This window comes from Cystoisospora suis (assembly GCF_002600585.1).
Source record: "Cystoisospora suis strain Wien I chromosome Unknown contig_1817, whole genome shotgun sequence".
NCBI classification, from domain to species: Eukaryota; Apicomplexa; class Conoidasida; order Eucoccidiorida; family Sarcocystidae; genus Cystoisospora; species Cystoisospora suis.
The window spans coordinates 21,796-32,771 of record NW_027154617.1 but is presented as its reverse complement, the minus strand read 5'-3'; the positions used below and the strand labels follow the sequence as shown (position 1 = coordinate 32,771).

Sequence of the window (10,976 nt, the reverse complement as noted above, 5' to 3'; positions counted from 1 at the left end):
TCTGTATGTAGTCGTAAGTGACGTACATCCACACCTACGTTTTGTTCCTCTGGTAATCTTCTTTTGTTTTCTCTCTCACTTGAGTGCCTGGCGTTAGGTAGGTATCTGTATGCCTAGATTATGTAGGTCCTGGTGAAGTAAGTCTCTAGTGTACCTCAAGTATTATACTTGCTTGGTATATAGACTCTGCATTTTCTTGAGCCATTCGGAAAAAAGGCAGGAGAAAGAGAGGAGGGAGGGGCGTGGTTCGTATGCATGTATGGTGTGTGTTTGTGTGACTACCTCTCGTTCTTTTCAGGCACCCTCGGTGGCGAGAGCTCTTGGAACTCGGGGACCTGAACTTCTCAGACAAGCATGGAAGTGAGAGAAAGACAGAGAGACACCATATGAAACACTCATCGGCGTGTTGCCTCCGTCCTGTAGCATACAAAGAAGCTCTATCCTGTACACAGTGGACACACTGACGACCACCAGGCGTGCGCTGATAAGAGGCTAGCAACACCTTGTCGCGTGTTCTTTCTTCTCTCTCTCCTCGCCGGGGCTTCGTTGTCGGCCTTGCGGGAGGCTCACTCCTCGTTGACATGTGGTCTCCATATACCTTTCATCATCGCGGGATGACATGGAGAAAGACGAGACACTTTCGAGTCTGTTTGTTTGTTATCGTCTCCTTCCCAATAAGCAGGTGTAGTTTTTTGCATAGATGTGTCTTGTGTGTGCACATATATTCAACCAAGTCTTGGGAGCATAGTAGGGGTCTCCGTATGATGATGGTGGATCCAGGAGTGCCGCGGAGTCAGCAGGTGGCTATGAGGGGAAGAAGTGTATAGTGACCCTGCAGTGCACAGCTTGCGCATGCTAGAGGTATAAAAAAGAAAAAGAGGATATCACAGTTTCCGTGCTTGTCGCTATGGGAAGGGCGAAGCAAGGCGCTATGATGCTGTATAGGGACTGTTGTTTCCTGTTCTCGAGAGGAGATTTATCTCTGGTGACGGCGCAGCGCTCTTGTACACATATGTGAATGTATTCGTGTATGTGGTATCTGGTCTGCAAGTATAGCGCATGATCTTCTGTAAGGAAACTCTTACCCGCATGGTGTTTCACTGGTCAATTCTGACCGATCAAAAAGAATCTATGTGGACAAACCGGTGTTTGTTGCCATTCATCGTACCTTTTCACATGTGTATAGATATATATATGTTGTGGAAGAGAGAGGTGAGGTAGTCCCGTGGATGTGGCACAGACTAGAGGCCCCTCTGCTTTCTGCATGATCCCCATGCTCAGCACGTTGACGTGTGTGTGTGTATAGACATGCTCTTTGACTTGTATATCTCCATTTGTGGAAAGGCGTTGTTTTCTTCTCTTCGTGTAGGCTTGGAGCTCAATATACCAGCAAAAGTAGGGATGTCTCCTCGGACGTGAATGTACGTGGGATACTTCTTTGTCTCGGCAGCATCTTTTTATTCATTTGAATGTTGTAGATTGTTGGTTCTCCAGCGGTCTAAAGTAGCCTTCAACCGTAATAGCCCGAAGATTCACCTCGACGTACATCCTTTCATTACAGTTTCTTCTCCAGACAGTCACACACACAGCCTTGTGTCCGGGCTGTTTGCTTCGGTGAACTTCGTGAAGCTCCCTCGAGTGTCTATGTAGAGTCTGTTACTTTGTTTTCTACAACCTATCAAGCTAGGAGGTAACAGACCTGTCATCGTGTGGATGACTCATTTTTTCTTCTCTGTTCCACTTTAGACAAACTGCTTGCTCGTGCTTATGGTCAGACCGAAGTTCGTCTACGATCTCCCACACGTAGGGAGTTGACGGTCACACAGCATAGGAGAGGTTGCCTGGACGTCGTACTGTTCGCTGTGCGTGTGTGTGTGTAGAGTGATATGTCCATCATGGTCTGCGGCTGAGTTGCATATCCCCACAAGGAGCGCATGCATACATTATTTAGACTCGATTCATGACAAACTTGGGTTCCCTCTCCTCTTTTCATAAAATGGAGAGGTGTGGAATTATGCGCATATGCAGAGATATAGGCGTAGATAAAACGCGTGCTCTATCTTTGTGGATGGCGACGGGTTGAAGACTGCGTATGGCGTGGATGTTTCCTTCCTTGAAAAAGCAAGGCGATGAAGACGCTACCTCGTACATAGAGAAAGACGGGTCTCAGTGTTTTTCTAGCTAGATCATACAGCAGGAGATCATAATACATGAAACGTGTTCATTTGAAAGTGATTACGGGAGAGAGATCATCACTTGTTCCAGTGCATTCTCATGAAGGAGCCATGTATGTGTGTCGCTCTTTGTTTTGTATTTACAGAGCTTGATGCTCAGCCGGAGTTTTGAAGAAGCGCATCGTCTATATCGCCTAGTGTAAGTCGTAGTCTTCGTGTTCCTCTCGACAGTCTTGCTTCTCTCCTCAAACAAACAAAACCCCTCGCCAGCGAATGCTGCTCCTCCTGATACTTTTGACAACACTTTGGCTATCACAATCAAGGATGTATGAGAACAGGCTGATCTCTTTGTCCGTAACGATGATGATGATGATGGAGCTCTCAAGAATCTCAACTTTCCTGACGTGAACCAAGGCGTGCGTAGAGGGGCATGAACTCGACATCATGTGCAAGTGTGTGTTCTTGCATTGTGGTGCTACCGTCAGCCTTAGGAGAGGTGTCATTCCGTTCCGAACAACTGCGGATCCAATTCCGACTTCGTTTGCAGTCTTTACCGGAGAGAATTTCGTCTTGTCTCCTTCTCTAGTTCTGTTCATTTCTCCTACCCCTGTATCAAGAGATGTGCTTGTTGCTTTGCTTATCTTGTGTTTTTTGCTTTCAGAGATATCACCTCTTCAGGCGATAAGGCGCGGTTGGCAGGAGGAGGAGGAGCGGGCGGTTTCTTGTCATCCGGAGAAGCAGCGCGTGGTGAAGGGGGAGGCAAGTCCTCGGTTGGCAACAGCATCTCGTCTAGGATACCTTGTGGTAGCGGCGAGTAGAGAGAGTAGAATGTAGAGATGAATACTGATTTACGTGCATACAGCAGAATCGGAATGAGAGGGGGGAGAGTTCAACCTTCTTCGCGTGGTTCTTCAGCAGTCAGCAGAGACTGTAGCGACCTCATTTGAGCTGTCGTTCCGTTCCGGAGCTCCTGGGGCTTTTTCGATTCCAGCATTTGGACTGAAGGAGGAAGCTGAGGTGTCGTAGAAGCAACAGCGGTGTGGGGATGGGGTCTGTGGTTAGCAGATCTGTCACCTTCACTAAAGGCGTTATTGTTCCTCCAAAAGAGAGAGAGAGAGTTATTCAGAATCGATACACACACCTCTCCATCGCTTCGTAACAGCTCTGTCTATGATACGCGCCATGGTTTACTTTCTCCAGATCGCCGCCACTGTCATCATTTCTTTTGGGCCGCCTGACGCCGGGGCCTTTTTTCCAGATCAGCCGCCTCTCAAAGCTTGAAGCTGTCTGAGGCCGGGCAGTTTCTTCTGACGAAGCACCCATGTCTTTGTTGGAGAGTTACCACCAGTCCACTTTTCTTCCTACCATATGGAGTCTCAGGAGTGCTGGAGGCGCTATCGGTTTGATTGTCTTGTCGCGCTGCGAAACGACGCCGCTGTATTGGCGAAACTAGACAGCGGTCTTGGGCGCATTCCCCCAGCCCCTTCCCTCCGTCTCCGTGTCCCGGCAAGAGGTCTGCAGGTGGACCTGGCGTCTGCAGTCTTGTCCTAGTACGGTACACCTAATGCTTGCTGTTCTGCTGTCTCACCTGAACCTTGGCGCAAGGCATTTATCTGTATGTCGCGTCGCCTGAACTGCCCCGGCTTGTTTCTGCTTGGAAACTACGCGCAAATACTCTTCGTAGAACGAGTGCAGCATTTCTACTTCAGTCAGGTCGGCCGACGCGTGCCTTTCCCCTGGAGTGCACACTCCTCAAGTGTTGTCAGACGGTTCCTGGTCGGTACCTGCTGCTGAACTCGTTGCAGAGCCTTCACCTTTCTTATTTTAGGCCTCGAGTGTGCCATGGTTCATGGATCCGGGTGCCTGAGATAACGTGTGGCTGATGCTGTTGCTCATCAGTTGAATATACGGTATTTGACACTTGTGTAGTTGTCAGCATATCGTACAGCCCCGGTGCCACGATACAATTTGACAAGGTCAGTCCAGCACTGCGGGACAGACTAATTCTGATCAGATCCTCTCCTTGGTCCCAAAGGCGTTTTCCGTGCTGGTGATGTATGTTTCCCTCACACAAGGCCATGCGGGATCAATTTCAGAAGCAACGAGTCTTGTAAGGAGTGCCCGCCTGATACCCAACAATCGGCTTCTCTTGGTGACAGCCTTCTTCGGGACGGAGGTCGCCACTGGTGAGGATCTGCCACGGCGCCGGACACTGCTTCCACAATGAAGCTGTCGGGTGCAGCACCCCATGTGTTCGTGTGGTGCGACACTTCACCAGAGTCGTACCTGAACTGATTCAAGAGAGGTAGTGTGTTTTTCGGGGTGCTACTCAGAGCGTTCAAAGACAAACACGTTGGTGGAGAAGAGCGCAGGCGTGGGTCGCGGCAGTATATGTACGTCTCGGGGAAAGCGAAACGCGGAAGGAGCGGAGGTTTCACCGTGAAAACGACTGAAGATTTTTGGACAATTTTGAGCTGCAATGTCTTTTCCTTAAGTAGCCCCTGCGGAGCAGGTACTGTTCCCATTCGCTCTCATGGACACCCGGATCATTCGTGCAGGCCCGGAGGGAGGTTTGCGAGGATTAAAGGACGCCGGGCAGCTTACGTTTCCGACGTCGGACCGCATCGGACGACTCCCTTCCCCAAGTGGGTCTGGCGTTCTTGCTAAGGAGCTATGAATCGCAGTTGGCAATTGATAAGTTCTGCTCCACCCTACAGGCGCGGCACGATCGACGGCCGTAGTTGCTGTTTGAAGCAACGAGAGAGCGTTCCCTAGGGAGTAAGGAGTGTGTAGAAGTCCTCTTCCTACTGGGGGTCTGGTGGCCTGTCTTCTCGCACCTGTGGCGGAGTCTTTGCAGCGCTGCATGCTAAGCTTACGTGACAGTCACGTTTTCTATCAGTTAAGCAAGCCGTTGGAGTGTTGCGAGTTGAAAAGGCAAGTAGCGGGGTGTTCGACTGTGCCTCTCTTGCGGGGAAAATCCTAATCAGCGATTCTTAGCAGCTGCTACGGCGAGGCTCACCTCAATCAGCTTCAGCTCCATGATTTGTTAGGCGCCTTTCACGCCTGGCTGATGCAGGAGAGAGCGCCACACCCCAAGCGTTGGTGGATAGGCCCACCTTAGCAAGCGCCTCTCGATCCCACCTTTCAACTGCCGCTTGCCCATTAGCAGGCGACGGCCAGACTGCGCGTCGCCTTCGCGAATTCTCCCGTCGTCGGCTAGCAGCAGGGTCGGTGGCGAAAGGGGCCGACAGTGCCACCCAAACGATTCTCTCAAGGTCAACGCTTCTGGCACTGCCGGGCGGTGTGACTGGACGGCGCCCGCAAGTCGTGAAGACCTCCCGCGAGCGCTGTGTCAGTCAGTGACGGAAGTGTCTCAAGTGGGTGAGGACTCAGTTCTGTGTTCTGCAGTTGCGTGCAGTCGGGGGACAGTCTCGACCTGCATTCAGGCGGCAAGACGCATATAGCGCGTATGACAACAGGGCCAGAAAAAGCAAGTTCGCGTTAGGTAGCGCTCCATGCTCTCATGTTATCATCAGTCAATACAGAATTTTTCCGGGAGCACCTGTGGCGAGAAATGCTCTCTGTGTTGACAAATTCCAAGATTCGTGATGTGCACTCACCTGTCCCGGGCCCACAAGGCTCAGCACAGTCGAAGGGACTGGCCCGGCTACGTCATCGGACGGAAACTGAAACAGAAAAGTAGGCATGGGGCGCTGTACGGCAACGATCCACGGACCTCGTACTTCGGTTGAGAGCTGAAGCGAGAAGGCAGCGCGGCTGTGTACGGTGCTGCCCAGGGAACCAGGCGGTTACGGGCGCAGTGCAGAAGAAAGAGCCTATGTTATCAGAGGCGTGCTGAGACGCCGGGCATAGTCGCTCCGACCACGGCTGCTCTCATCTGCCACACCGAGAGCGTGGCCAAAACCCTCCGAAGGGCCAAGGTGAGACAGCCCGACAGAGTTACTGTAGTATGCGGGGACGTGATGGAGTTCAGCCGTTCAGTGTTTCTTCCGACCCTGAGACCCTTACAGCAGAGCCTGGACGAGACATGTGTGAATGCGCTTTTCACCACCCGCAAAGTGGCACGACCTGAGGTTTCAGTATGGGGGTTCAAACCTCTCCGGCCCGCGATGCGAGGACCGCCTCGTCTCGCTATGACAGTTGAGACTGCAGGCACATGCGCAAAGAGTGTTTCGTTGACCAGCTGCAACCAGGCAAGCGGATGAATAGCTTCTCCCGGGGTCAGAGGCTATGCGTGTTGTTTGCCTGTCTGTAACAGCAGGAGCTCAAACAGTATCTCGGCGACGCTACGGTGGAGGTAGATCTTCGCCGTGTCGACGCGGCTGCCACCGCTGGCTGTCCGGGGTACCTGTCTACAGATTACTAGGATGGACCCCGCTCGTCGGATTCTCTCCGCAGCTCGACCGTGCAAGATACAGTCAGCTCCCCCGTTGAGCCCACCACGAAGCGCGAAGGGGTCCAGGGCAGGCCGTCCACCGCTGAAGCATTAGAGAAGACGCGTGGCCCTCAGGTGGTTCTGACGTCGTGCAGAGAAAAGGCCAGCTCAACAGTGGTTCGGACCTTTCATGTGGCAGCGCGGTTAGAGTCGCGAAAGCGTCGCACAGGCAGCCCCGTTGGCCAAAGGGTGTTCCCGGGAAAGCTGCAGGTTTTTTCCCGTTTTGCATGGGGACCACACCGACTACGGGTACGCCGCACATTCCTGAACAGTCAGGGCCCCCCGCAACTAGGAACAGGTGCTCCACGGTCCTGCGCCCCCCTGTGCGGGGGCCACTCGATGAACTCGGGCGGTGCCAGTAAGGGAAGTAGTCCTCGGGCTACCAACCCTCCCACGCGAGATAGGTTAGGGCTTCACATCGGTGCCAGTACGCTCACTTGTACCACTGTTGATAAAGGGGGCTGGCGGGAACGGTCATCTGGGCAACGAACTTGTTCTATGAAGCGGCGACTGACACCCGTAGACTTTGGGTGTAGCCGGAAGCAGACGGTCCCACTAACGTGACCAGGGAGTTCGGTGAAAGCTGTGGCTTCCCTTTGGCCCATGGACCACGGTGTTCTGAAGTTGAAAGCTCCGTTGTACGGTGGCGCCCCGGGTATCAAAGCGGGTCGAGATTCCGGAATGCTGCGTGTCAGCTACTTTGAGATCTTGACTGGCGTCAACGTTCGATCAGCTACGGTCAGTACTGTGCTTCACGTGGCACACGAAGAAGCCGGCAACAGCGGAAGAGCCTTCGTGCCGCTGCGTAGTGATTGTAACAGAGAAGCATTCTGCCGTCTCGCAGTTCCAGACGAAAGTCCCGGGGGTGGGGCCCCAGCACTGACAAGCAAAGGAGTCGCTGCCGCAACACACCCACAATTTAACTGCCAAAGAAACGCAAAAAGTCTGCCTCCAGGCGCTGGCGTTCTACCCCGGAGCCGGTTTGTCCACGTACGTCTTGTCCACTGAGACTGTTAGTCCTGGCCTTGCTGGCAAGTCGCAGCAGGTGTTGCCGCGTCTCTTCATCGGTGTAACCCCGTGCCTCAGGTCTGACCACACGTCTAGGAAATCTCCAGAGATCGCCCCAGGCGGCCTTACGAGCAAGCTTGTAGCCGGCCGCATGAGGCATGCTCTTGCTGACTGCAACTCGCTCGAAAGTGTGAGGGTGGGCACACAGGTCGATCAAACAGTGCTGTCCAGCTCTTATCACGGGCATGACAATCCGCGGCCAAAAGTGGCTGCGCTCTTCCGGAGTTTGACAATCTCGTTCAGTTGAGTACTTGTTGCGGGGGCCTTCCATCTTCCGTACCACGAGGTATGAATACTTCTCCTCTTCCACGTTCTTTGCCCGGCTGCCTTTGCAGTACAAATGGTGTGGCAACCGGTGGACACGCTGGGCGAAATGGCACCAATCTCTGCCCGTCAATGCGACCGGGCAAATGCTCTCATGGGGACACGGCGCCAAGAAGTGGAATTTTCCAACTCCCAGTTCGCTGATGAAGAGTTCTCGAACAGCATGTATCACTCGGAACCCTGTGGGAGTTCCCCTTTCAACAAGCACGAGAATTCCACCATGGTTCAGCCGGTTCCACATGTTGCGGACAAGCATGTGACGACTTTCCTGACCGTCCACCGAGCTCAACAAGCAATGAGGCATAATGACCAGATCCATGCCACTTCCCTGACCATCCTTGCAGGCAGGGCCGTCCCTCCTCGAAACACTGGAGCCTTCTTCGTACAGCCCCATCTGCCACTGCACAGGCGGCGCCAGCTCGGCCGTTAAATACTTCCCGATATTCCCTAGATGTGTAGAGCGTTCAATAGCCAAGAGAAACTTCAACTGACCTGCCGACGGTCTTTCATTTGGACAGACGGGCGCCCGAGAAACTGGCCTGTTTTCGTCTCCACTACCCCACAACTTGTGTGCCGCAAGCAGGCCAGCGGCAAACCCTGCTTGGAGTTCCATGACTCTCTGAGGCTTGAAGTCGGGCGCGCGCAGTTTGATCTCGTTGAGGATCCTGACCATCGAGGCATACACGCCTGCATACCGATGCGCGGTATAGGCAGCTGCACTTAAAGGAGAGTGGCTACCCATGAACTTACGAAACAGCCTATGACGATGATCTTCTGCAAGCGCCAGGGCCTCCTGCTGCCTCAAGGCCTCTTGTGCTGTACTTTGCACAGCTGCTTCCTGGGCAACAGCCGAGCTGTTGCCGGTATCTCCCCGTGAGCCAGTACGTGTCGTTGATGCCTCGCAGCTCGCTGACCTAAGGATCTGCGATGGAAGACAGCGAGGCACTTCCACTGAAGTGCGAGCGGTGAGTTTAGCCATGATGAACTTCCCCATGTTCTCCAGATCACGTTTTTGTCCCACCCGCCTGAGGAGAAGTTCAAGCTTAGCCCGGACCTCCTCTGGAATCTTCAGCGATTTTGAGTCACTCATTGCCAGCCTGTCAAGAGAGGCTACTGCCTGGGGGTCAGGTTCTGGGCAATCAACAATCCGATCAAAACGATACCCTCGAAAGGAGTGGTGTAAAGAATGCACCCGCGCTGGTGGCACGAAGACAGCCCTCCTGTGCACGCGGGAACGTGTTCGGTTGTTAGCAGAGGTGCCGCACAAGGTTCCTGAGTTGCAATGATTCTTGGCGCTGCAACTGTTGGAGCATTCGGGACCCACGCAAGCATCCACGCCTTGACCAGCATCCGCACCCCCCGGCCATGTAGTGAGGGGCCCCGGTGTTGTGCTGAAGCCCACTTGGTGCTGTGGCCTTTGAGCAACTCCGGCCCGGCAGTGCACCTGGCGCTCCCCGGGTACCTCTCCGGAGCTTCCTCGGCGACGAATTGTCACTGAGGCGCCTAAAATTCTCCTGTTACTTCTGTGAACACGGGGAGCATAGTACGGCCGTGCGGGCGACACGGGAGCCAGTGAAAGCCTGCTGTCAAGCGGGGACACAGGCCTTCTTCGCAGGCACCGATGGGGCGCCCCAAGTTGCCCAGTTGCCCTCAACAGGGCGCAAGAACGGTCGAACACACCCAGCGCCGGGGCGCGTATTGACGGCGTAGACCAAGGGGACAACAGCTCCATCGCCGCAGGAGTTGTCGACATGAAAGGCCTTGCTCCCATGGCCGATCCGCTGCTAGTGAAACACCCGACAGCGCATCGTTCACCAACCGTTCCTGACACGCCCTCTCACAAGCCACTAATTTCGCACAGCATCGCATTCCGTTGAGGCGAGAGCCCAGTTCGGCACACGCGGCGTCCAGTGGTAAATGCAGAAGCCAGGTAGAATCCCTCCAGCACGAAAAAACAACCACGACGGCACGCCGAGGCCGCGAATTCCCACGAGAGCGATGCCCGTTCTAGACTCAAGTCGCGGAGAGGGAACACAGACGTCACTACTACATTGAAGGGGCACGCATAACAAGCGCATCGGCAACTCCCGCGTCCTTGACACTACTCACCCGATCTCAAGGCTTGCCGTGGACTCGATGTCTGTTCCTGTCTCGTTCAAGCCGAGGAACTGGCAACACAGGTGCTCCGCATGCTTAACGTGGAGCGCATGCAATCCAGACCAGGGAGACCAGGCTTCACGCCCTGGGCACGCATGCGGCGCTATTCTGCAGCGTCGACTGCGGACGGTGCAACTGTGGCTGAAAGGGTCCCTGTCTTCTTCTATCTTTCGGGGGAGAACGTTTTTCAGGGAGTCTGCGCGGCTCTCAAAGGGATCTGTTTTGCTGGATCGCTCACAAAGTGATTTCTTGTAGCTTTTAAGCTCTCTGGGCTTATGACCGCCTCTGTTACTTGCAGTGGTGCGTGCGCGTTCAGCAGCCCTCACAAATAGCCCGCTGCGTCCGGTTCAGGTGCGGAAGGTACTTCCCTGAGCGTTAAGTATACGGAAACGCAACAGGTTACAAGGGTGCAAGCTGTGCTGCTTAGTTTACCGCAGCTGGAGGCAGCACTGCAGGATCCCCGTCTCTACGGCTGTTGCTGCCACCGCCTCCATCGCGGAGGATCCGTGCACGCACTCGGGAACGTTAGAGTAGACTTTTTGGAGGCTAGTCCGGATGAAAGCTCGTTTACTCGGGGTTTCTGGCGAGCCGCGCACGCTGCCAGCTCGAGGTCGCTACTATTACAGCGTGGCAGCTGGCGTCCGTGCGGGGGCTGCAGTTGCCTTGAATCAACTCCACCCACGACTAACATGGTACACTTGGTGTCACGAGGCGGTCTTCGCGACTAGGGTGGAGTGGGCCACTGCCTATGTTCGCCCCACCGTCAACAGCCGGGGCGGTAATGCTGTCAAAGTGGC

General features: G+C 54.2%; 2 protein-coding genes across 2 annotated transcripts; one reads left to right on the top strand and one right to left on the bottom strand.

Moving 5' to 3' along the window:
- Window positions 1-298: 298 nt before the first annotated feature.
- On the top strand, window positions 299-6,578 carry CSUI_004049 (uncharacterized protein). The gene is made up of 7 exons (XM_068064244.1): window positions 299-360; window positions 1,370-1,421; window positions 2,321-2,373; window positions 2,836-2,988; window positions 4,508-4,819; window positions 5,344-5,551; window positions 6,457-6,578. Exons 3-7 carry the CDS (start codon window positions 2,327-2,329, stop codon window positions 6,559-6,561), a joined length of 825 nt encoding a protein of 274 aa, XP_067923784.1. The 5' UTR covers window positions 299-360; window positions 1,370-1,421; window positions 2,321-2,326; the 3' UTR covers window positions 6,562-6,578.
- Window positions 6,152-10,150, bottom strand: CSUI_004048 (mitochondrial small ribosomal subunit rsm22 protein). Its single transcript, XM_068064243.1, has one exon. The coding sequence runs from the start codon at window positions 9,791-9,793 to the stop codon at window positions 7,550-7,552; it is 2,244 nt and encodes a 747-aa protein (XP_067923783.1). The 5' UTR covers window positions 9,794-10,150; the 3' UTR covers window positions 6,152-7,549.
- Between the last annotated feature and the right edge of the window lie 826 nt (window positions 10,151-10,976).